The sequence below is a fragment of the Molothrus ater genome, chromosome 4 (assembly GCF_012460135.2).
Source record: "Molothrus ater isolate BHLD 08-10-18 breed brown headed cowbird chromosome 4, BPBGC_Mater_1.1, whole genome shotgun sequence".
NCBI lineage: Eukaryota > Metazoa > Chordata > Aves > Passeriformes > Icteridae > Molothrus > Molothrus ater.
This window is the reverse complement of record NC_050481.2, coordinates 10,398,328-10,423,892: the sequence shown is the minus strand read 5'-3', so window position 1 is coordinate 10,423,892 and position 25,565 is coordinate 10,398,328. Positions and strand designations below refer to the sequence as shown.

The following is a 25,565-nucleotide window of genomic DNA, read 5'->3' as shown; positions in this document are numbered from 1 at the left end:
TCATTAATTTATATTATCCTGTATTTTGGCTTGCTGGGGACCTGTTTAGGAAAGGACAGTTTTCCTTGAAGGTCAGTGACCAAGAGTCATTCTCCCACCTTGAGGTGATCAACATTCAAGCCTTCTCAACACAGGTAAGAAAGCCTGGAAACAACCCCAAATTTGGTACCATTTGAAGCCCTGGTTTCTTGCAGGGGTAACAGAGGAGCTGGGCAGAACTTGAGCAGAGGTTCAGATCAGGCAAATTTGGCTCAGCTCTCCCTTAGGGCAGCAGCCAGGAGTCACATGGAGGAAAAGAACTTGGGGAATTGACTGGAGAGGTTGGCCTGTGTCGTTTTGCTTGTGCAGGGAGTGGCAGCTGTGCAATCACAGAGCAATTATCAGTAAGGGCTGAGGAATCCCTACTGCTCCAATCGTCCTCTGGATCTGCTGATGCTCCAGTTCAGCCTCTTGCTGCAGGCCAAATGGGCCAGGATTGATCCTGACAGCAGGAGAGCTTTGACACTCAGGTTCAGTGCTCTGTTCTTGGACAGCTGGGAATTAAATCAGCATGAGCTAGTTAAAGTGTGTCTCTTAAACTTCTCACCACTTCTGGGCAAGGTGATGGTACTGCCAAGTGTCTCCTGTATTGTTTTTATTTAAAGTCTGTGGCACAATCTATGGGTCTCACCCCAGGGAGGGTACAGGCACCTGAACAGGTTCCAGGTTTCCAGGGGGGCTTAGCAGCTTACACTGAGCTTTTTCCAGTGTGGAAAGCTCTGTCAGGAGTTGTGACTACTTGGCATATTCTTACAAATAGACACCCTAAAATGCAAAAGAGAATCTGCTACTCTTAAGGCCCATTTACATCCTAAGAGGGGCACCAAATGACTTGACAGAACTGTTCTAGTGCTGGCTCCTTCCTGCCTACAAGCCTGGCTCAGCCTCCACCCTCCCCATGGGTAATTTATATTCCATAGTAGTCATTCCCATAACTTCTGGAAATTAGAAGTGCTCTAGTTTGTCCTTTAGAATAAGACAAACTGTGGGTTTTGATCCTGCAGTGTTTATATTGATTCTGGCTGGTGCTGAGATCTTGGCTCAGCCTAATCTCTTGTTTGCCTCAGTAGGACGTTCACCTAAGTAAGAGCTGCAGTCACTGCCCCAGAATACATAAGTGAGGTTTAATGATAGGAATTCTGACTGCTGTTCCCTAATAACCCTGGGAAGCTGTGCACAGGTGAGGGGGTTCCCTGGTGGATGTTCTCAGGGCTTTGCCTTTGTCTCTGTGGGAACGCCTCCCTCCCAAGGCAGTGCATTACCCATGGCAAATGGTGTTTGTTGGGATCAATAGACACTGCAGATTGAAACTTTTCTTGATGACAAAGAACTGGAGAACTAATTTAAACCAGCAGAAATATGGCCTCTAGCAGGTTTTTGGTATAAGTTGAGTATGGCTGTGGGGAGTGTTGGAAATGAAATAAATACTGATGATGAAGACACCCGGTTTTGCTGTCGTCTCAAAAGGCTCATGAGGATCAGCTAGAGTCAGGTGCTTGCTATATAAATGTCCCAAGTTTTTGCCTTTCCTAAGCCAAATGTGGCATGAGAATCTTCTTTTAAAGGGACTAATTCAGTTTAAATGCTAAATATTCTTAGATCTGCCCATTGGGGAAAAGGTGTGGAGAGCGATTCTCTGCTGCTAAGAAATAGGAGATTTCCAGGGATGAAGTGAGCTGATGTCCTTATCCCCAAACTTTTAATTCCACCCTTTGATCATGATCCAGCCTCCCAGGCTCAGAAGACACCTCAGAGCTGCTTTTGTGTTCTAGGCACCGTTCGTGTTCAGGAACGAGCCCCTCCTCGTCGGCAGGGGGCAAACCGGGACCATATCAGAGCTGGTGCTCGGCGTGGGGGACAGTGACAACCCTCAGGACGTGGTGCTGATGGTCCTGGAGCCCCCAAGGCACGGCAGGCTGCTTGGGGCCCCTGGGGACCCTGCCACCTTGCCCCTGGGTGACTTGGCAGGAGGGCGGCTGCGCTACGCCCACGACGGCTCCGACAGCCAGCAGGACGCGGCTCTGCTGCAAGTGAGCGACGGGTACCACTTCCAGAACATCCTGCTCCTCATCAGGATTGCTCCCGAGGTATGTGCTGGCACATGAACCCTGGCAGGCATGCTGGGAGTCTGGAGAAGTGCCACTCTGTCCCTGAGGTGTCACTAATCCTGAGTAACCAGCCGGAGGAAGTAGTGGGTTGAGTGGGTTTTGGAGGTTGCCTGAATTTTTGGTTTGCCACAGCTCCAATTGTGCAGCTTTGCTGATTCAAAGTCCATAGTTACTTGATAAAAGGTAATAAACTGTAATAAAGCAGAAGGAAAATAGCTGAAGATATGTTCATTCCTTACTAAAGTGAAGGAGTAGCAACAAGTAGAGCTGTCATTAGAGGTCACAGTTTGCAGTCTTTTATGTAGAGATATGACACACTGTCTTGGAGTTCCCCCCCTTGGGAAGGAGCTAGGAGGAGATGACATTGCCCCTCTTTGGCCCTCTCTGCAGTTTGAGATGTCTTTCACAGCAACTTGGGGAGGACAATTTAAGGGAACTTGGTGAGTGTTCCGTGTGGCCGTGGAGCTCTGCAAAAGGAGGCCCTGATCCCATTTGGACCCTGCAGGTTCCCCTAAAGTTATGGTAGTAATTAATGTTAATTAGTGCTGTGACTCATACAGCAGCCTGGGGATGAAAAAGGCATTGTTTTCAAGGCTGGTGCTGCTATTAGACTCCTGGAATAAGAGGAGCCCTGCCTGTGGTTTTCACCAGACCACTTCCATGGCCCTAAGGAGCCTGACCAGGATCACAAGGGCTGTGGAAATGCTTGGGCACCACTCTGTGTTCTTTGTAACACCTTTTTTCCCCCACTTCTGATTTAGCAGGTTCCTGTAAATGCCAATGAGGGTGAATTGTTGAGAGTGGTTTCTTTTATTATCCTGTTTTGTGCTCCCTTGTCTCTCCTTATCATTCCACATTTCTCTGTGCAGCACTTGGCTACACAGGAGAATGAAGGTGGTGACAGAGGCGAGAGCAGGGCAGCTTTTAGGGCTTTTTCCAGTCCCTTTAGTTGCTAATGGCTGCTTTTTCCATCCAGACCCTTTGCTGGAACTGTTGCAGTTCCAAGGGACATGGAAGCCTTTCTTTTCTGAGAGGCCAGGGGGAACACAAAAAAAAAAGGCAAAAGATGTTTATTTTAGGGGTACTCCAGACCTCTAGAGATCCAGCTAAGGGAGGCTTCCAAGGTATTTGCAAGGCAGCTGACCTTGCCCTGCCTGGGAGCAGGTAGATGAAAACACTTTTACATTTTAAAAATATTTTTAACATAGATTACCAAGCAAAAAGTGCTGTCTCATGAGTCTGTTCTTATTAACATGCAGCATCAAAGCCATGTGGGAATGGTATCACAACGTGCTGGGTGGGTTTGATGTGGCCAGTGAAGGAACATTCAGTTATTTAGTGACCTCAGAGCTGAAGGTTTCCATGTTTATAACAAACACACAGTGTAAGTGCAGTACAAAATAGGTGGGTGCACAGCAGACATGCCAAAAAGGAGGTGAGGAATCATCCTGTAATGTGGTTCCTTTTCACAAACATCTTTTTAGCTCTCTCTCCTGTCTTAGTGGCAGATCCAGAAGAACAGAGCAGTGAGTCATTTTTCAGTTTGGGGGCTGATTATGTGGAGTAGCAAGTGAGGAGGGAGGTGATCCCTTAGATGGAGCAGTCAGGATTTTGACTGATCACACAGTTCAAGGCGAAGTGCAGCCACAGCCAGTTTCAAGGTGAATGTGCAGAAATCCACAAAAGAAGTCACATTTACAGCAGCTGGGCTTATAAGAAAGAGCCATGGCATGGAAGAGGTCACAGGGATTTTGGTGACCTGTCCAACAAAGCAAATTAGAGCCAAAAAGGGCTGATCTAATCCTTGAATGCCAGAGTAGCGTTACTGAAATAAATGGAAACTGTAGTGAAACTATTATTGCAATCCAGTGCTGACATCCACATTTCAGGAAGCTTAAATTAATATTGGAAAAAAATTTTAAAAGCCACAGGAATAGTTTGAAGGTGAGGAAACCCACAAAGTAACTAAAGACTTGGGTGGATGCTCAGAGAGAATGAGCATGGTGGTAAAAGAAAAAATTATGGAGGGAGGCTTGAGTTTAGGGTCAGCAGCAGGAAATTAGGAATTAGAGGATGAGGTCAGTTCTACAGGCTAGGAATGGGGTCTGAGGGATACAGCAGAAGATTTCTTCAAGCAGACAACCAGGGTAGAATGCCTAAGAAATTCCAGAATACTCTCCTTGATCCTCTCTTTTCCCTTGGAAGTGCCATTGCTGACATTGCAATCAGTCTTTCCCTGCTGTCCCCTGCCTGCAGGGTGCCAGGAGTCCCCGGCTGGTGAGCAATTCCCTGGTGTGGGTGCCCCAGGGAGGAATGCTGCAGATCTCCAGGACAATCCTGCACGCCGAGCTGCCCGGTGCCAGGGACTCTGACATCACTTACACCATCACTGAGGAGCAGCCCAGACATGGTAAATCCCCTGCAGTCCTGCTGCCCCACAGCAGCACCCTTCCAGGCTGTTACATGCACGTTTGGGGGAATATTTCCTTCGGATGGTAGGGTGGCTGAGTGTGCTAACCTCATCTTTTTCCACTCCTAATGGCTGTGCAGAGGAACAAAGCACTTTTGCCCTTCCTGATCATCTGTGTTCCTCCAGTTGTGGTGGAATCCTGGTGTGTTTACAGCCCTGAGAGAGCAGAATGTTAGTGCCAAAAGATAATCCTCCATGGTGAATGCCTGCCTTGAGAAGCACAGAGCAGTATCTGCATCTAGAAACTGCTGAGCAGAAATTTACCTTGAAGAATTCCCTACATTCTGTGACATTTTATTTAATTTGGCCCAGAGGAAGGGATTGCTACCGAAACAGGATTTCTGGTGTTGTTTGGATCTGTAGATAATTCTTGTCTCCAGATTCCTTCTGAAAGGCTCTGAGCTCAGCTCTCAGAGCAGTGACTTTCACCAGAAACCCCATGCTTATGGAGGATCTTCTGGGCACAGGGTAAGGGGGGTGTGGAAGGTTCTGGGATTTGTGACTGAGCCATAAATGGAGAAACACGGGATGAAAAAGAGATGTCATGTGGAGGGAATTGAAATATGGAAAGAAAAGAAAAATGCTCCTTTCTTTCTCAGCATCACTACTTTCTTCACAAAATCCATGTCTTCAAATAACATGTTTTGCACTTCTAAGAAATGATACTGCATTTAATTTGCCGATCTGGGAAAATTAGAGGATCCCTCTAGCAACATCCATGTGTTTTTTTTATTTCCTTTTGCTGGGAGGACAGGCTGGTTTCCATCAGCTGCCAGCACCTGATGGAAACAGAGATAATGCGAGTTTTGCAGTTTAGAAGAGAAGTAATTAATTTGTATTCCCCCTTTTGCTTTCTGCAGATGAAGGTCTGTCTTCCAATTTTTAATAAGCATTTACATGAAACAGGAGTTTTTCCCTGAGGAGCTTGTCTCCTGCTGCCGAAGCCTAACTAAAATTTATAATCCCGTATTTGTATCACCATAATTATTGCTGCTGTGATTAATTGCAGTAATATAAGCAGGTTTGTAGCTGCAGGAAGAAGCAGCAGAAAGGGAGGGAAGAAGTAAGAGAGAGAAATGTGGAAAATTGGTCCTGAATCCAGGAGGCCTTATCTGCCTAACTTAGTCTGTGAATAATGGGAAAGATATTCATACCTATAGAAAATATAGAATTTGATTTTTAGGTTTTTAGAGGAACTCCCATAAGCAAAACCATAAGATCTGGAATGTAATTAGGGTACTGAAAAAGGAATTTTAGCCCAGAGTTTGATGATGGAATGGAAGTGTGATACTGCATCTTGCTGGATTACTTTTTTTTGTTGCTCCAACTTTTCAAGGGTGGTTTGGGGAAATGAAATGGGAGAGCTTATGATGGATGATTCACATAACAGAGCGATTAATTATCAATCAGCAGAATTATCAACCCATTTAATGGAGTAAATTAACAAGATTGCCCAATGTCACCGGGATGTCTCAATGTCTGCTGATGGCTTTTGGCAGCTCTGCTGGCATTTCTGTCACTTGACACTGCGTGGAAAAAAGCTCTGAGTGGGTGGGCATTTACCTTGGCTGTTCTTGGCTTGCTGCCTGTGTTCTCCCAAGCTCCTGCTTACCTTTCCCAGGGGAAGTGGTGCTGCTGGTGCCCATGGCGGCGGACAGCCCGGCGGGCTCCTGGCAGCTCTTACCCGATGGAAGAGCAGCCTCCCCCACCACCTCCTTCACCCAGCAGGACATCAGCGATGGCATCGTGTGGTACAGGCACTCAGGGGCTGAAGTGGAGAGTGACTCCTTCCAGTTCCAGGTATTCCTTGTCCTTTCCCTAGAAATACCACCTGGCAGCTCTCTGAGGTGACTCCACTCGTGTCCTCTGGAGTCAGGACACAGCACCCTCTCATAAAACCTAGAATATTGACACCAAGTGAAAAACGTTCCAAGTGACTTTTTAAAAATTGGTGAGCCCCAGAGTCACACAGCCCTTGGTTTCTAAGCTAATAATTTCATTTTGGCTTCCCAGTCCTCTGTCTTGCGAACAGGCCAAAAGGTAAAAATACTCCCCAGCAGCTGGGAAACTGAAATAAATCCCCACTCCCCAGAGGTTTAAGAGCCATAAAATTGCTCAGACAGGCCCTTGCTGTTTGCTGGGAGGGTTTCACAGCCTGCCCTCAATAAGCTTACATGAACACTGGCACGCAGTGTTTGTTACATCTGGTTTACAAGACAGGAGCAATTACTGTAGCACCGCAGAGGCAATTAAGGTAATTTCTAAAGTAATTAACATAAGTGATAACGAGGAATTTGTGAGCGTCAGTGTTGAACAAGCTAATCTTTGGCTTAATTGCTGCATTCCTCTTAGAGACTAAGCATTTTGCATGAGTGGAGTGTTTGGGTTCAGTATCTCAGAGCAGTAGCAATGACTGCACAGAGAGCTCAGAAGGGGAGCTGGGAATACCTGGTCACATCAGGACACCATGGCACCCCTGTCCAAGCCCAGGCCTTGAACTTTGGCTTGGGACATTTCATTGATTTTAGGACAGAGCAGGTGCAGCAAATGGCTAAAATGACATTGTTCCTTTCATCAGAGCTTACATTTTTATGCATTTTCTAAAAATTAAGGCTTCAGGATGTTCACTTATGTGAACACCTGAACACCACTGTCCTGTGGCCTTTCCTTCCCAGGTGTCCAGCTCTGCCAGTCCACAAGCCAGCCTGGAAAGCCACGTGTTCAACGTTGCTGTTCTGCCCCAGACACCCAAGGCCCCTCAGCTTTCCCTTGGCTCCTCTCTGCACATGGCTGTAAGTGACTCCACCAACATATGGCTGGAGTAGGAAGGGGAAAAAAACAGATTAGAAGAGTAACTGGGCTGGGGGGTGCAGATATATCCATGAAAAGCTGAAAAACTCAGTATTAAAAGTAATGAATGTACAGACTGGAAAGGAGAGGGGGAAAGAGAAGCAACATCAACGTTTTATGCAATTCTTACCCTTTCCTGAGAAGCCAGGAGGAATGGCAAGAGAGAAAAACTGTGGCTTAGACCATAATGAATGGGGTTTGCCAGTAGTTCCACTGTAAACTTGATCCCACCTGCTGCTCTGGGAATGACTATTTGAATGAGAATTGTCTCTCCAAGCTGGTTCCTTCCCCAGCTGTGTTGATTGGAAAGATAATCATAGAGTTTCAAGTCAGTTTTGTGGGCTCTCAGGCTGTGGTGCAAGCCTTCCCTGTGTGTCCCCACCACCTGCGGCTGATTCCTCTACTTTTCCTGGCCTGCATGCCAGGCATGGGGCCAGGAAAGGCACAGGAAGCAATGGGAGAGGGATTAGTGGGAAGCCCATGGCACAACGCCTTGTCAAGGTTTGAAATAGTGGCAACCTTTCCTGGGTGATAATGAAACATGGTCAGACTGCTACTTGGAGCCATTCATCTTCCCACTCCTGACTTTTTGTTGTTGTCATTATTGACAGAATTGATGGGAGAGATGTCTGGCAGAGCCACACAGCACTGGGTTTTATAGCTAATTACTCCCCACAAAATTCAATAGGGCCATAAAACACCTTTTACTTCACCACCTGCAAGTCCCACCTTTGGGAGAGACAAATAGGCCTTGGAGGCAGCAAGGAAGAAACATAACCTTAAATCTTTCTGTCAGATAATCCCACTTCCCTGCCCCAGTGTGATGGAGTTCTGTTCATTCATCTTCAGACTCCTTCAGAATGAGACTTCTAAAGCTGAGAGGAAAGCACAATACTGTGAGTCCTCCCATCCCTCTAGTCTTGACTTGGACTTGCACTGCTGGGAAAGGTCCAGGGAAGTTTGATGACTCTTTTGTTAAACTGGACACAACGTCTATATTGGTTTTTCTTCACTCTAGTAAACCTCATTCCCCCATATTGGTAACCTTTCATGTTCCAAAGCAGGTTATTTAAGTGCCCAAATCCTTAACTTAGCTTGTTCTCTCCCTATTTTTGCTCAAGATTATGAAATGAGCTGGATGCTTTTCATACCCAGATGAGCAGTTTAATTTGTTAATTCTGCAGGATTAAGGTTCATGAACACGTGGAAATTAACTGGTTTTGGGCACTTAAGTCTCTTCAAGCAGCACTGTAATTCCTTTAGGGCCCTGCCTGCCTTTGGTTCGTGATAATCTTGTTATGGAAGGATCGGAGCAATTTTAGTCAGGTTTAAAATAAAAGGGAGAGCTTTGCTTCCTCTATATTCCAATTGAAAGGGCTGAGTCATTTTCAGTCATTTTCTTTTGAAAGAGAATGAAGTCCAGCCACATCAGACTATATGAGAAAACTACACAGACAATGAACTATTTGTTCATTCCAGGGGGTTCTTGATCAAACTAGGTTTTCCTTTCTCTCTTTTTAATTGCTGTAGGCCAAAAGAGAAACCTGGCCACCTGTGAGTGTGGAGGTTGTGCATCTGCAGGGGACAGGGGGTCAGGGTCAGGTTTCAGAACTGGGCCTTTACATCTCAAGAGTGTCTTATGTTTACTAGAGCAAAGCAAATTCTCTTTCAATGCATTTTTGGGTGAATCTTTCCCTGTCTCTGGCCTTGATGCTCATGGTCTGATGTGTTTATTGAGGTGCTGGAGGACCGTGTGACAGTGATTGAGCCCCATCACCTCTCCTTTGTAGACCCGGAGGTTCCCAGTGAGAAAATCCTGTACAACGTGACTGTGCCTCTCCTTCCTGGGCAAGGCAAGTGAACCTGCTGCATGCCACATTTTCTGAGCACATCTCCTCCTTCCCTCGGAGTATCACTCTGTGGAGGCACCTGTTAATCCATTTGGCCTCTTTCCTTGGCTTTTAAACACCTTGTTCCTTAACCCAGCTTCTTTGGCTTCTTTAGGAATGTGCTGCAGGGTTCAGACAGTTTTTGCTACTGTATGATTAATACTGAATGTTGTGTCCCATGGCTTTCTGCTTCCCACCTCTCGAGTGAGAGGTTCTGTGAAGAAATGCCTCAGTGAGGAATCTCTGTTTCATTTCTCTTGTCCCTAGAGCCCATCCTCCATGCAGTTGCATCCGTGTGACTTGTTCAGGAAGCAGTACGAAGAAGTACCCAAAGGGGAAAAAGCAAAGGAAGCTGTGGGATCAGATGGAGTGATGGAGTAATTAACCCCTCCTGATAATGCTGGTGTCTCTGCATCCACAGGTATTGTGGAGCACAGGGACAGGCCTCTGTCCCCAGCCAGGTACTTCAGCCAGGCCGACATCAACCACGGCAGGATCGCTTATCGCCCGCCAACCGCCGCTCCTCACCTCCGGGAGATCATGGCCTTCTCCTTTGCAGGTGAGGTCCCAGTGCTCCTGCAGGGCTGGGACACCAGCTGCACTGCTGCTGCTCCTCCTTGCTGAGGAAAGGCTCTGCCCAGTTCAACATCAGCACTTCAAATTTCTCCCAAATTCCTCCAAGTCCACGTCAAGGCGTGCTTTCCTGTCCTGACCATAGTCGCTCTGTGCTTGTGTTTGTCCCGCCAGGTCTCCCAGAGTCCGTGAGCTTCCGATTCACAGGTATGTCAGCCACTTTTTCTTTCCTGGCCACAGCAGTTTTCATCCTTCTTTTGCCCTTCCCATTGCCTGTTGCCCCTTGGCCTTTGTTCTGCTGCAGGCACACCTGTGGGCACTCAGTAGGAATTCCTGGAAATGCACGTGCCTGGGGAATATTAATTTGTCAGGTTCCCAGCAGTGCTTTACAGAAGCTGAGCTGCAGCTTGCTAGAGACATCTTTTTCCTGATTCCAGGCTGCCTGGAATCAGTCCTAAAGGCCTGATTTATCCCTGTTGTCCTCCCAGTGTGAACAAGGAGTTTTACGCTCTCATTTTCTTTAATACAGCATGGAGACATCTCTGCAATTAAATTGCCATAGATAAGCTGCTTGCTTGTTTAACACATCCTTCTGTTTCCATGTGCTTTCTGGCTTCCACTAGCAAGGAGAAGTCCATGTTCTGAGTTAGGGGCAGAGAGAAATGCTCTTGGCCTGGGTGAAGTGTGTGTATGCTCACAGATAAAGGTGGGAGATGAGTCAGCAATGTGGAATGGTGATTTTTGTACAGACAGGTGAATTTCCCAGGTGAAGGGTCCCTGCAAACCCATTCCTGCACTCAGGCATGGTTTCTGTCTGTGCCTAGTGTCTGGTGGGGAGCACACGAGCCCGGAGATGGTGTTTGTCATCCACCTGCTCTCTGCTGAGCAGCAGCCTCCAGTCTTCCAGATTGCAGCTCCCTTCCTGGAGGTCAGCCAGGGGGGAAGAGCCACCATCGGTGAGTTGGGTGCATGGGGCACGGGCTGGGCCTCAGTTCTCTGCCAGGAGGCCCAGCTTCATTTGCCCAGGGGTCACTTGAGAGCCAGTCTAGGAGAGAATTCCCTGACACAGCCTGAGCATCATCAGGGCACAAACTATTTCCATGGAACTTGTAGCTCTCAGGCTGGGGGAGCTCCAGAATTATTTACTTTTCTTGTACTGACTGAATTACACGTTTTTTTTTTGGCTCCATTCACATCAGCTATGCTCTCTTTCCCTGGCACAGGGATCCAGTTGGCTGTAAGTGACACGGATACAGCTCCTGAGGGCCTTTTCTTTGAGCTGGTGAAACCTCCCCATCATGGCATCGTGCTCAAGTACAGCGCAGATGTGCAGGAGCTCATGAGAGCAGGTGAGTGGAGCAAGAGTTTCCCTCAGTGCAGGAGAGGGTTCAGCCTGGCTGGTTTATAGCCAGAGGAGACAGATGCTCCTGGCACATCAGGATACATCCATAGCGAAGCCTTATCTAGCTGTGAGCTCAGGAAGCAGCTGGGAAGAAAAGGAGGGTTGGTGCCCTCCTTGAGTTACTGGCACTGGGAAGGTCACAGCTTTTCCTCTGCCCTGCCAGCTCCTTAATGAACGTCCTCATAACCCACAGCCCTGGCAGGATGGGATGAAATGCCAGTTTAGTTCTTGATTAAAGTCATTTGAGTTGGATTCCTGCTCTGAGCAGAGTCTTTCTGACTCCTGTGTCTCCTCCCTGGGCAGGCGACACCTTCACCTACGAGGACGTCACCCGGAATGCTCTGCAGTACGTGCACGATGGCTCAGCAGCGGCAGAGGACAGCATGGAAATCTCTGTCACCGACGGTGTCACCACGGTCACCACAGTGCTGAGGGTGGACGTGTCCCAGCTGGACACCCACGGCCCCCAGCTGGCCCCAGGCTGCCTGTTGGCTGTCACCTTGGCCAGCAAAAGCTCTGTGACCCTGTCCCGACAGCACCTGGCTTACACGGTGGGTTTGCATCTCCTCCTAAGCCCAGGGAATGCTGCCAGGCTCCCTTTCCTTATCCCCCACACACCTCCCTGCTGTCAACATGGATTCTGGCTAGAGAGCTCAAGTTTTGGCTGCTGCCAAAGAGGGGATAACAGACTCTTTCATCCCACAGGGATTTAAGGTTATCCCCATTTGACTGTACCAGAGGTGAACTGCCATGCTAAACATGAGAACCTAGTTAATCCCAGATTTTTCTGTCTAACAGACTTGCTAGTAAAGCACGTGGATTTGTCAAGTGTTAATCCCTTGAAAACTTCAGCCCCCTCACCCACCTTTTTCTGGGCAGATCAGAAGGGGGAAGGAGTAAACCACCCCAGGATGCTGCAGAGCTTGGTGGATTGAGTTGTCCCAGGGCCTGTGGGCTGTGCAAGAGTTATCCTGCTGGTGACATTCCCAGGAAAGCTCTGTACTCCTTGCAGATGATGTAGCATCCTCCTGAGGGAGGAGAGATCACAGTACAGATACAAGGCTGGAGAGACCTGAGCTGAGAGAGGCTGGCTGTCAGATGATTGGGAATGTTTTTTTTTTTAAGGGATCAGTCTGGATACAAGTCTGGAATCTGTCCTGTCCTCCTCTTAAGGAGGAAGGCTGACAAGGGAGATGCTCATGTTTAATCTGAATAAGAGCACAGATAGGGAAAAGATTTCACTTCTGACCCATATGCTCAGGATATGTTGATTTCTGCTCTGGGTCTTATTTTTCAATAACCTAACAAAACTCTTCTAAGAAAGATGACATCTGAGTTGTGATACCACAGTGTGGTTGTACTTAATGTGGTTGAAAAGAGACAAAATCAGATTTTAGTTCATTGTGAAGTACTTTGAAAATGAAAATATCACATTTATGTCTGGGAGACTGTGTTAATGTGATACAAGGACATAGAGAAAGCCTTGCTGAGCTGAGAGAAAATGAAAATAGATGTTGTGGTATGCTTTGAAAATGTCAACCCTCCTGACTCTCATCAGTAGAGTTTCATTTAATATTCATCTGTGGGTCTGACCCTACTAGGCAGGTATAAAACCATAAAACTCTTATTCTTTCTTCTTTTAGTGGAACACAGCAATGGCTAATTCTGCCTTGTTTTCATTTGGTTTGTTTCTTCATGCTTAGGACAACAACTCTCCTGACTCAGAGATCAAGATCCAGCTGATATCTCTGCCAGCCTATGGAACCCTCCTCAGGATGTCAGGCTCCCACAATGAAGACCTTTCCAAGGTTTACAATTTCACCATGGAAGACATCAACAGCCAGAGGATCAGGTAGCAAAGAACACTGTTCTCCCTCAAGCCATACCAGTTAAAAGCTCACTGAGCTTTTCCCCAGGGATCTCTGGGCTACTTAAAAGAATTCAGGGAATGAAAGTGACAGAGGGTTGGGAACTGAGACACCACCTCTCTTCCAAGAGGATGGGATAGATGTGCCTGGGGGTCAGTGAGGCTCCCTGACTCCTCATGTCCTCATCCCACAGCTACTCCACCACGTTTGAGACCAGCAATCAGCCCGTGACTGACATCTTTCACTTCTCAGTGCTGGATGCTGACAACAACAGGCTGGACAGACAGATGTTCACCGTCACCATCACCTCCGCCCCGACGCTCATTGCCTTCGCTGACCACGTCACCGTGAGTGCCTGGGCACAGGGACATGGCTCTGAGTGCCTGGGCACAGGGGCAGCCATGGCTCTGAGTGCCTGGGGACAGGGACATGGCTCTGAGTGCCTGGGCACAGGGACAGACAGCCATGGCTCTGAGTGCCTGGGGACAGGGGCAGCCACGGCTCAGATGGGAGTAGCTGAACAGTTTTCCTGGACTGGGGGGAAGTGACTGAATAAAGCATAGTGTTCCTTGTGCCACCCAAAAGGTGAACAAAGCACTTGGAGGCTGGAGGAGTCTGACAGTCCATCTGCATCCCCAAACCTCATCTGTCCATTCAGGAGCTGCTTGTCCCGAGGGTGTCTTCTTGATATCAGTGGAGCAAGTCACTTTTAGCCCTACTCAATATTTCATCCCTAATTTCACCAGTGTGTGTGTAAGAGACTCTTCAAGTCTGAAGACACCTGGTGCTTTGGGCTGACACAGAGCATTTCACACTCCTTATCAAGGCCTTTGGAAGTCATCTCCCTCCTTTCCAGCTGTGCATTCCCCCTCCCTTGCCTTCAAAAGGCTCTCCACAACAAGAACTGCAGGTCTTGCCTTCCAAGAGGTCACCATGACACTGCCAGTTCCCTTCCTGTCCTGTCCAGGCTCCTCTTGGAGGCCAGATGGGTTTTGTTCTTCCCATCCCACCTCACCTCACCTCACCTCACCTCACCTCACCTCACCTCACCTCCCTGCTGAATTCCTGATTAACAGACCTAGGGGAGAGTGGGACAGCACTCCAGCGCCTGGGCAAGCCTCTCCCATGGAGGCAGCCTTGTTCAGTAAGGATTTGTGTTGTCTGCTGTTGCTTCCTAGGTGGATGAGGGGGGCAGGGTCCCACTGCTGGCTCATCACCACTTGACTGCTGACTATGACACTGCTGCCAAGGAGGACCTGAGGGTCACCATGGTCACTCTGCCTGTGTATGGCTGTGTCGAGAACACCAGGACAGGTAAACTGCTGGGTTCTCCCTTCTTCCCTCCTTTGGGCTCCCCAACAGGATCACATCTGTCATATCCCATGGAGGGGATGGCTTGTGCTGCAACAAAAACTGCAGCTTCCCCAGGGCCCACTCTAATACAGCAGATGTTTTCTCCCTCAAAGGCCACAAGGTGTGGGAAGCCAAGCTGTAGAAAGGAGCATCCCTTCTTCTGCGTCCTTCACAATGTGCTGGGTCTCTGTTGAGTTTATCAGCCATTTGATCATCCTTTCACCAGTGGTATTCTGGTTTGCAGGAGAGAGCTTTGGCCCGCAGAGTGAGTCTGTGGGGAGCACAGATGCATCCTTTTCCCTTCATGATGTCCTGGAGAAGAACATTTACTACTTCCAGAGTGTCCATGAGAGCATTGAGCCCACAAGTGACGCTTTCAGCTTCTATGTGAGTGATGGCTTCAGCCAGTCAGAGGTGCAGCGCATCAACATCACAATCCAGGTACGCCAGCTGCCAGAGCCCTCTCCTTTCACACAAACTCTTTTCAAGGCTTTACTCCTTCCTTTTTAGTATGTGGGAAGGGGGATTAAATGGAGATTCCTTCCCCTAGCACAGGCACGTAATTTACCTGTGATGCCCAGGGACAGTTGTGCATTGTAGCCTCTTCCCCAGGGCTTACTGCTCTGGTGTCTCCTCCGTCTTGGAAGCAGCTGTGGTGCTGGATAGATTTGGAGGGACTGGTGATGCCAGCACCAGTTCTGTCATTTGGGAGCTTGTGTTTCAATCAGGTGGGCCTTTCCCTGTGCTCATGTTCCTTCTTCTGGCTGTGTGCAGCGGCAGAATGACGAGCCCCCCAGGATGGTGCTGGAGCCTGTCTGGGTGCAGGAGGGCTCAGCCGTGGTCGTGACCAACGCCTCCCTCAGCCTACAGGACTTGGACACCCAGAGCAGCGAGCTGGTCATGGTGGTCAGCCAAAGCCCTGAGCATGGTATGTCCTGACAGGCTAGGGCTGAGGGACAGGGAGTCTGTCTGTCTGTGTGTCTGTAAGAGCCTCTGCTGCAAGATGGAAGCTTGGCATGTGGGAAGAAGCACAATCTCGACCAGGACTATGCTTGAGGACAGCCCTGTTCTTGGCGGGCTGTCCCTGCTCTTTGCTGGGGAGCAGCAGGGGTGGTGCAGGTGTTTCCCTGGGGATTCCCTGCTGGCAGGTGCCTGTCCCTGCAGTGCCCAGGGCAGGCAGGGTGCCAGGTGAAGGCAGGCTCTGTCCCCAGCTGGCTGTGCTGAGCCCTGTGTGGTTTGGCAGGCCAGCTGCGCAGAAGGCAGAGCGCGGCAGAGGCGCCGGAGCAGGGCCGGCCACTGTCCCGGGGCTCCTCCTTCACCTACCAGGATGTCCTGGAGCAGCTGATCGTTTACACCCGGAGCGGGGCTGCCGCACACACCGACACCGATGGCTTCGGCTTCTCCCTCACTGATGGGCTCCACACGCAGGCAGGGAGGCTGGAGTTCTCCATGGAGCTGCCCAGGAAGCTGCCACCCACGGTGGCTGTCAGCAGGGACCTGCAGCTGCCAGCTGGTACGGGGACAGGTGTGAGAGTGGCATTGCTGGGTGCTGCTGTCGCTTGGCCAGGCTGCCTGAGGCTGACTGAAGCTGATTGTGGGTTTTGCTCTCTCTGGTGCAGGCTCTGCAGCTCGGCTCACGGCTCAGCACCTGAAAGCAGCAGCTGGACATTCAGGGGACACGGCCATCAGATTTGTCCTGAGGAGGGACCCCAGCAGGGGCCAGCTGCAGCTGACCACAGCTGATAGCCCAGTCCAGATCTCTGCCAAAGGACCCCTCAGAAGTTTCACCCAGGCTGATATAAACAAAGGTGAGAGTGCTTGATTTTAGGTAGTCACAGCAAGTATATAAACCAAGGCTGGTTTAAGGTAGTCCTGAGAGGAGCAGGGAGTTGGACCTGATGACCTTTATGGGTCCCTTCCAGTTTGAGATATTCCATGACTCTCATCTTTATGAGGGGGGAGTGATGAGCTGAAGTAGGGAAGGGAGAGGGAAAGAAGTAAGCTCAGGTTGTTAAGTTAGAGCAGAACCATGTATCATTAAATATATGTTAAAAAGTCTCTCTCAGCAGAAGAAAGAGAATAAAGAGGAAAAAAAAATTTTGAAACCCAAATCCAGGAGCCCTGCCAAGCCCCAGGTGCCTCAGCTGATGGTGCCAGCCTGCTTCCAAAGTAAGGATTAAAAGCTGCAGCCTGTACTAAAGCATCTCTTTTCTGCTTTCCCTCTCCCCAGGACACGTGGTGTATAGCCATGGCAAAGGGGATCCCGGTGGAAACTTCCCCTTTACCTTTGATGTGATGGATGCAGATGGCAACAAGCTGATGGACCAGGTTTTTCACATCCATGTAATAGGTAAAAAGGAGTGCTGAAGTTGTGTTTTCTTTGCTGCAGAGCTTGAGCCTGCCCAGAGATTCCCATCCCATATGTACTGCAAGGCAAAATGGAATTTTTGAGCTGAGGTTTTGGTGAGCTGTCAATTCAAAGGCCTTTGATGTGAGCGGCATAGGGAGATTTTGCAGATGCAAGGATTCATTCTTTGGCTTCTGACAAACTCACTGAAAAGGTAGAAAAATTCCCCTTAATGCCTTCATGCTGTTTAGATAGTCTTTAGGACATTATAATGTTACCATCCCTGATAAATGGGATGGCCCCAAGTTCCTGTTTTGGAATTATCAAAATGTTTGTGCGTGTGCTGTCTTTTGCTTGAGCACAAGTACCTGAGGGATGCAGTGTGACTGTCTCCTAACTCAGCTTTGTGTTTAACCCTTCCAGACGACAGATTTCCCCCCTCCATCATCACCAACAAGGGGCTAGTGTTGGATGAGAACTCAGCCAAGGCCATCACAACCCTCCAGCTCTCAGCCACTGATCAGGACAGCAAGGCCTCCCAGCTGCAGTACAAGGTGACCCAGCAGCCACAGCTGGGCCACCTGGAGTACGTGGCCTCCCCAGGTGAGCAGGGAGGTGTTGGGTCCTTGGAGCATCAAAACACTGGAGCCTCTTGAGCCCTAAACATTCACTGCAGGAAAAACGTGCCCAGAGGCAGCAGCACGGAATTCCCAGAAATTGTTAGAAATCAATTCACAGAACAATTCACAGAATTGTTAGGAACCAAAGGGCCATTAGCCCAGAGGGTTGGGGAATAAGGTGAGTGGAGGCAGAGCAGCCCAATAATCCCAGTTGAGGATTTATATGAGTTTATGGCCCTACTGCTGCTTCTGCATGACAGAAAAACCTTTGGACTTTGCTGTGAACAGTGCCCCAAAGAATCCATCCCTTAATGTCCTTGGAAACAGCCCATCTTGGTAAACAGATGACTTGTCCTGCACATGTGATCTGAATTTCAGAGCTGCCTTTCATGCCTGCTGACAGTGTGAGTGTGCTGTCCCTCTGATGAATTAATCTAAATCTGTGGTGTCACATTATATGCTCTTCTGATTTTATTATACTCATCCAAGATTATATTTCTTCTTAGCTTTAGATTTCTCATTTACATGAGATTAAAGTGGAAATATCTGCTGTGTGTTTTCAAGATGCAGACAGTCCCTGTACAGCTCAGTTTGAGTGTGGGGCTTGCCTCATCTTCTCACCAAAAACATGTTGAAAGGGCAGGAATAATGAATGAGTTATAATAACTCACTGCTGAGAGTAAATTAAAAACATGCACTGTTTTTGCCTAAATTGCAAACTAACCAGTGAATCTTGTACTTTGGAGACTTCAATTAAGGACTTTATTCCTCCTGTTATTTAAAATCTGATGATGATTCTGACTTCTGTGCTTTTTCATGTCTGTGAGGGACTAATAAGGATACAGAGTCACAGACTGAGAAGTAGTTGTAATCATGATTTAAACGACCTAAACCTAAGAAGAGAATACTGAAGTGTTCAAAAGAGAACCCAAACCTTTACAGCTGATGAGCTCTGAAGAAATATTAGCTGAACATTCCATTTTGGCTCATTTATTTAAATCAGATCCTGGTGTCTTCTGTAGTGTGGCCAGCATCTGCCAGCAGCCATTTAGTGTGATATATTGGTAGCAAACTTCTTGTCGGGGTGTTTGTTGACAACAGCAGTAAAACTGTTGAACACAGCAGCAAGATTTAAAAAGCTCAAGTGCTTTTTGAAATGCTTGTCAGGTACCTTTCTGTGGCTGTGTCACACCTAATGGCCTGTAAAGATGTCACCATAAATCAGTGCTGAAAAAGGGACTTGGTATGAAATGCAGGGGTACAAGGAGGGGTAGAGAGAAGAGACACTTGGAAGGCATTTTGGAAAACTGCTGTGAGGCCAGGAGGCCTTTAGCTCATCCTCAGTGATGCCTTGGCTGGGTTAGTCCTGCCCAGCAGTGACAATCCAAGTGTTACATGGGCCATTTTTCTCCCAGCTTCTCTCCCCCTCTGCCCCAGGAGGCCCACTCCCAACAGAATGAGGTCAAAAGAAGCCTGGACTTCTTTTGGAGAAGGAGATTTTAGGAGGCTCTGTGCCAGCTTAAATCCCTGGCTCCACTGAGATTCATGGGGCAGCCTGACTTGGATCAGAACCAGCCAAAACTGAGTCCTTATGGCTAAATATGTCCTGCTTCCTGTGGTTTTTCCTTGCCTTGCTCTTTCTGTTGCACATTCCCCCCCGTTGTTCATTTCCCAGGGACAAGAATTAGTTCCTTCAGCCAGACAGACTTGGCCTCTGGCAGCATCCAGTACATCCACACCAGTGACACGGAAAAGCACAGGGACACCTTCACCTTCTCTGTGTCTGATGGGACAAACGAGGTCAGTCCCAGCCTGACCTCTGCCTGAGAAGGAGCCTGGGCAGAGCTGGCTGTTCCTCCTCCTCCTGCTGTGAGATTCCCCACATCCCTCAGGGCAGGGAGCAAGCCCTGTGCAGGGAACAGGGAGCAAGCCCTGTGCAGGGAGCAGGGAGCCACCTGACGACAGTGGAAATGCCTCTTTGGAAATGCCTCCACCTGACCTGGAGAAATGCCTCTTTGCTGCTTTCTGAAAGAGCTGCACATAGAGGGAGAGGGGCAACACAGACAGAGAGGGAGGGAGAGTGCATGCCCATAAATATCACAGAAAGAGGGAGAATTAATTAGTGGGGAGGGATAAAGAAGGTCATGTTCATGTGATCTGGGCTTAGCAGCTCAGATTTACTCACCAGACAAGGCTGAAATGAAATGACCCAACCTGAAGATTGCTGTGCTCTTGCCATGAAGTTGCACTCTTGGAAGGCTGAGTTTATCAAGAGAGGTTTTTCCTCCTGTCCCAGGTGAGCCAGACCTTTGACATCACCATAAACCCTGTGGATGACTCCTTACCCGTAGTGCAAATCTTTGGGATGACGGTTCAGGAAGGGGTGAGAAAAACCATCACTGAGTTTGAGCTCAAAGCAACAGATGCTGACACAGAGGTAAGGCAGGACCCCCCAGCCTCCTCCCTCCCCTCTTCTGCTGCACATCTGGGCTGTTGGAAAATGGGATTGTGTTTTAGGACTCATAAACACTGAGTTTATGCTTAGCATGGATGAGAATGGCACTTCCTCTTCTTGCTGGGTCTGGCCAGAGGCTGAGCTGTCTGACCCTGGCTCTACCTCACCACTGCTTCCCCTGCAGCAAGAGATCCGGCTGCCTGAGCCAAAATCTTCCCCCAAAGGTTTTTGCTGCTTCTGCCCTGGCAGAGTGGCAAGGGACACATTGCCCAGCATGGCTGCAGGGCTGGGGACTGCTCTTGTGTTCCTGGAGCTGTCACAGGGTGGGAGCTGTCTCCGACCAGCTGAACCAGGAGTTGGGTGGGACGTGCCTTGCTTTGTAGGGAGACACCTTGGGAGAGGGATAAGGCCAGGGTGGGGCTCAGGGGGAAGCAGGAATGTGCTGGCCCTGAGGTGGTGTGCCAGCTTTGCCCCTCCCTGTCCGGGCACAGGTGGAGTCCATCACATTCCGGGTGGTGCAGCCGCCCCGGCACGGGCTGCTGGAGCGTGGCGGCCGCGGGCAGCGTCCCCTCCAGGCCAGCACCTTCACCATGGCTGACATCTACCAGAACCTCATCAGCTACAGCCACCATGGCAGTGGCGGCAGCGCGCTCAGGGACCGCTTCACCTTCACCGTGTCCGATGGCACCAACGCCCTCTTCGTGGTGCAGGAGGGCCAAAGGAAGGTCAGGGGGCACAGGGGATGGGAAGGGGCCTTGAGAGCCCATAGGGAGCTGCCTCTTCTCGGGGCAGGGGGCTGAGCTGCTGTGGCTGCACGCAAGGGCTGAGTGCTCTCCTTTATGTGATCCCTTTGCTCCTTCCCTTTGTTCCTTCCCCTCCCTGCCCTCTGGGTGTGCAAACTCGCCCCAGGACCTCGATGGCAGCAGAGCTGAAGGGAGCAGAGCTGATAATGTGTTGGGTGAGGCTCTGCCTCCCAGAGTCACCCCCTTTTATCTTGAACTGTTGTCAGGTGGTGACCACAGCACCGCAGCGCTTCCAGGTGGACATCCTCCCTGTGGATGATGGGACACCCAGGGTTGTCACCAACCTGGGCCTGCAGTGGCTGGAGTACATGGATGGCAAGGTAACACGTGCCTGGCCTCAGCCTGGGCTGCTTCTCAGGCTGCTCCAGGAGAAGGGGCTTCTCAGGAAAACATCCTCATCCTTCAGCACTTCTGTTTTTGTGAGGGAGAATGCCCAGGGTACATTTTTAGCTTTGCTGATGGTGGAGATGGCTTGATGATGTGCTGTAGCAGCCATGGCAGAGATATGTGGCTTTCCAAGGATATGGTGCAGGAATTTCTTGTTGTAACATGCCTTTGTTGTGCTGAAGTCCAAACAGAACCCCAGGAAACTCTTGGCTTGTTTTTGAGGAGCCAGCATTAACTGTAAAGAAACACTTTGGTTCCTCCCAGAAAAAAAATGAGTGGAAGATGCTGTAGTAAATAATTGTATTATGAAATGGCTATCTCAGCTCAAACTCCTCACTTCCAGGCAAAGCACTCCTGCAGCCTCAAGCAGCTCAATTTTCTCTCTTTCTCCTGCTGTTAAAAACATTTTGTTTTTGAAGAGGAAGCAAAATGTGGTGGAACTGAATCAGATCCCTGTGAGGGCATTTGAAAGAGGCTCTCATGGAGACTCAGCAGAGCTGTGTGAACAGTCTTGAGTGAGTCCTTCAATCTGAGGCTGTTTGCAGAGTTGGTTTTTTTTGCCAAGGAGGGCCTCACCTGAGCATCAGCACAGCTCATGGAATAGAGGTGTCTAAGAGAAACTCAAAGATTTGTCCTAGCTTTTAGCTCTGGCTAAATAAGGCTGGGCAGCTGCTTTGGAATTTGCTTTTCTTTGACCCACATTTGTCTTTTTAATTCAAGTAACCAGATGTGAGACAAAATTTGAATCCTTCTTGTGTTGTCAAACACGTTGTGGGATATCTCTGTTCAAGGCTGCTTTGTACTTCCACATCCTTAGATCTTCCCTCATGGAGAGCTGTTTTGACAGAGGGATGGCTGGGCTTTTTGTGTGAACAGTCAATCAGACTTGCACTGCTGGAGCCTCAGTTTTACTCCCTTGATTTGGCTTTAATCCAGGCCACCAATCTCATCACTAAGAAGGAATTACTGACGACAGATCCTGACACAGATGACAAACAGCTGATCTATGAGATAACAACTGGTCCCAGAAATGGTCATGTGGAGAACAAGCTGAAGCCAGGGACAGCTGTGACCACCTTTACACAGGGTATGGAGCTGGGCTGTGCGCTGCTGCTTTTTTTTCCATCAGTTGATTCAGTTTGTTAAAATAAGGAAAAAAAAGGTGTGAGGGGAGAAAGCCAAGGGGCAGCATGTTGAAAATAAGCATTGAACTTTGCTGTCAGTTGCAGAAATCCTACAATTTCTTAGAGACAACAACCTGTGTCCCGTAGGTTGTCCCAGGTTCTCCAGGCTTGTTAGAGCTGGAGATGTGACTTGGGACAGTAAAGAGGGGTTGCAGATCTTGCAAGTGCATCTGATCATCACAGTCTGGCAGAGGTCTAGCTGTGCAGAGTCAGCACTGTGGGGGAAGCTCACTCTTGCAGGGCTGAGGGAAGGGGAGCTGAGGGGGTAACTGCTTCCTGTGCCACTGGGATCCCCAGTCCCAGCAGATCCACACTGCTCATCCACAAAGCTGCCTTTGGATTCCTGTGTTGACTCACTGGCTGTTCCCTCCTGGCAGAGGATGTGAACCGGGGCCTCATTCGGTACATGATGCACGAGAAGAAGGTTCAGGAGACCACTGACAGCTTCCAGTTCCTGGTGAAGGACAGCAAACCCACCGTGGTCAGTGGCAACGTCTTCCACATCCAGTGGTCCCTCCTCAGCTTTACTCACTCCAGGTAAGTGCCATGAGGGTCACAGCACTTGCCTGGCAGCTGGGCTCTTACCTGAGCTCCCTACAGTGTGGGAAGGAAATCCTGCCAGTGAGGAGAGGGCCCTGCCAGGCTGAACCACAGAGTAACTGCCCGGTTATTGCCTTGCCTCGGATTTTCCACGGAACCTCACCCTCAGTGTCACACAAACATGCAGGGTTTGCTCCCCAGCCTGTTCCTCGTGTGTGCTTGATCCCTTTCCAGCTACAAGGTCAGGGAGAGCGCTGGCTCCGTGAGCGTCACCGTGAGGCGGCTGGGGAACCTCAACCAGTACAGCATCGTCCTGTGCCGCACCGAGCAGGGAACGGCCGCCGCTGGATCGGGATCACGGCCCGGAGAGCAGGACTACGTAGAGTACGCGGGGCAGGTGGGTGGCACACAGCAAAGGGACGGCCTCACCATGCCTGCCACCAAGCCTGGAGCAAAGAATGGGTGGGAAGTGACCAAAACACCAAGGAGGGTGTGTTCTATTAGTAAAGTCAGGTGGGTTGTTTGCTGTTGGAAGAGGGAACAACTCAGGGCAGGGTGAGACAGGAAGGACGGGGAGCTCCAGGCGGCACTCCAAGGACAGCGGCCATCTTGCTGCCTTGTAGGTACAGTTTGAGGAGAGGGAGGACACCAAGGCCTGCACCATCGCCATCCACGACGACGACGTGTTCGAGGGCACAGAGAGCTTTTCCGTGGAGCTCAGCATGCCAGCCTACGCCCTGCTGGGCAACATCACCCGTGCCACCATCACCATCGCCGACCCCGAGGACGAGCCCATGCTGCAGTTCGACAGGAGCACCTTCCACGTCAGCGAGAGCGCCGGCTTCCTCTCAGCTCCTGTGCAAAGGAAAGGTGGGTTGGGCCGTGCTGAGCCCCGTGGGAGGGACACATGCAGAGGGGGAACCCCTGGGCTTTGCCTGCTTATGGTTTTGTGGCCTTCTCCAATGTTTTGGAAGAGGTTCTGCGGCACAATGCAATGGCACGTAACGCATGGGGCAGCGTTGTTTATTTTTTTAACCTTTCCTGTCTCTGCTGTTAAAGCCTCTTGGGTTTGGATTTGTTTCAGCTCCCGGCATGAGCAGGAGCAAACCTTTGTATTTGTTTGCTGCTTCTCTGTGAGCTAGACAGTGCTTTATATGGTGCCTGTCAGTGGCTGTGTGTTCTTTAATAGGCAAGTGCCACCTCTCAGCTTCCTAAGTGTGGGTTAGAAGTTTGCCTGGAAGTCACATCTAAGCCAGCTGCTATCCAAGTTCAGCATTTCATTCCTCATCCTCTTTTCCAAATGCTGCTTTATTATTTAAGTGAAAGGTGTCTCCACCAAGTAGATTTAAAGTATTTCCACTATGGAGTTTTCCTGTTGCTTCATAGGGGATGCCAGCAGCACTGTGTCTGCCATCTGCTACACCATCCCCAAATCAGCCAGGGGCAGCAGCCTTTACATGCTGGAATCCGGCTCCGACTTCAAGTCCCGGGGCCTGTCGGATGAGAGCCGCCTCGTGTTGGGGCCGGGTGTCACCGTGGTCACCTGTGATGTCACTCTGATCGATGACAGCGAGTATGAAGAGGAGGAGGAGTTTGAGGTGGTGCTGGCCGACGCCTCGGACAACGCGCGCCTTGGCAGCCGGGCTTCGGCCAACGTGGTCATTGCCGGTCCCAATGACGCCTCCACGGTGTCCCTGGGGAATGCCACCTTTACTGTCAGCGAGGCTGCAGGTGAGGAGCAGGGGGCTGTGTTGCGATGCTCCCTGTAGAAGCTTTCACCATGAAGAGGTGTCAGAAGGAGCAATTCAGGGCACAGCAGAACTGCAAAGATGTGCTGCAGAGGGGCTCTGTGCTTCCCTCTGCGCCAAGGGGGAGGCTGGGGGCAGGAGCAGTGCTGAAGGGAAAGGGGTGGGCTTTTGGAATGTGGCTGCTCTCTCAGTTTGTTCTCTCTCATGTGCATCTGGTGCTGCAGGACACATTGAGATCCCAGTCCTGCGGCAGGGACCCGACCTCTCCACTCCCACGTCGGTGTGGTGTGCCACTCGGACATCAGATCCGCCCTCGGCCAGCCCGGGAGTCGATTATGTGCCCAGCTCCAGGAAAATAGAGTTCAGGCCAGGCAAGACAGAAGAGGTGAGGAGCCACTTGGACTCCTGCTGAGTCTGCTTTGCCTGGCGACACCTGTCTTGTGTTTCTGTGCATATCTGCCATTTGTTTTGAAAATCGTCTCAGGGCCACTTGAGAACTGTTAATAATTCTGCTAGGCACAGATTCTCCATGCCATCAGCACTCCAGCCTGGAGAGATTTGGTCATGCCACCTCTTCCAGGGCAAGGATGGCTGCCTGTTCTCTGAAATGATAGGCTGAGTTTATGTAGAACATTCTTTACATTGATTAATGGACTCAGAAAACATAATGACATAATGGCTTTACACTAGACTCCCAAATGTGAGTGCTGGGAAAGATGAAAGCTTTGTACGTCTAACAGCAGGAATTCCACTTTCCTCCCAGTTCTGCCCCCTGACAATCCTGGATGATGCCCAGTACCCACTGATAGAAGGGCTGGAGACATTTGTTGTTTACCTCAGCTCCCCCCACGGAGCCGAGCTGGCAAAGCCCTTCCAAGCCATCGTGGCCATCAATGACATCTTCCAGGACGGTAAGTCATCCCTGGCAG

General features: G+C 49.7%; 1 protein-coding gene across 1 annotated transcript in view; it reads left to right on the top strand.

The window, feature by feature from the left end:
• Nucleotides 1–25,565, top strand: part of FRAS1 (Fraser extracellular matrix complex subunit 1) — a 105,150-nt gene that overhangs the window by 70,528 nt on the left and 9,057 nt on the right. Inside the window, 31 exon segments of the mRNA XM_036382715.2 lie at nt 50–134; nt 1,812–2,126; nt 4,404–4,557; nt 6,239–6,417; nt 7,293–7,409; nt 9,206–9,320; nt 9,778–9,915; nt 10,104–10,136; nt 10,754–10,885; nt 11,153–11,278; nt 11,635–11,882; nt 13,035–13,183; nt 13,393–13,546; nt 14,378–14,513; nt 14,797–14,993; nt 15,327–15,480; nt 15,796–16,065; nt 16,172–16,360; nt 16,783–16,902; nt 17,323–17,502; nt 19,195–19,319; nt 19,816–19,956; nt 20,466–20,699; nt 20,984–21,097; nt 22,101–22,251; nt 22,726–22,885; nt 23,123–23,285; nt 23,512–23,758; nt 24,275–24,619; nt 24,861–25,021; nt 25,400–25,547. Coding sequence (XP_036238608.2) covers nt 50–134; nt 1,812–2,126; nt 4,404–4,557; nt 6,239–6,417; nt 7,293–7,409; nt 9,206–9,320; nt 9,778–9,915; nt 10,104–10,136; nt 10,754–10,885; nt 11,153–11,278; nt 11,635–11,882; nt 13,035–13,183; nt 13,393–13,546; nt 14,378–14,513; nt 14,797–14,993; nt 15,327–15,480; nt 15,796–16,065; nt 16,172–16,360; nt 16,783–16,902; nt 17,323–17,502; nt 19,195–19,319; nt 19,816–19,956; nt 20,466–20,699; nt 20,984–21,097; nt 22,101–22,251; nt 22,726–22,885; nt 23,123–23,285; nt 23,512–23,758; nt 24,275–24,619; nt 24,861–25,021; nt 25,400–25,547 — 5,180 coding nt within the window.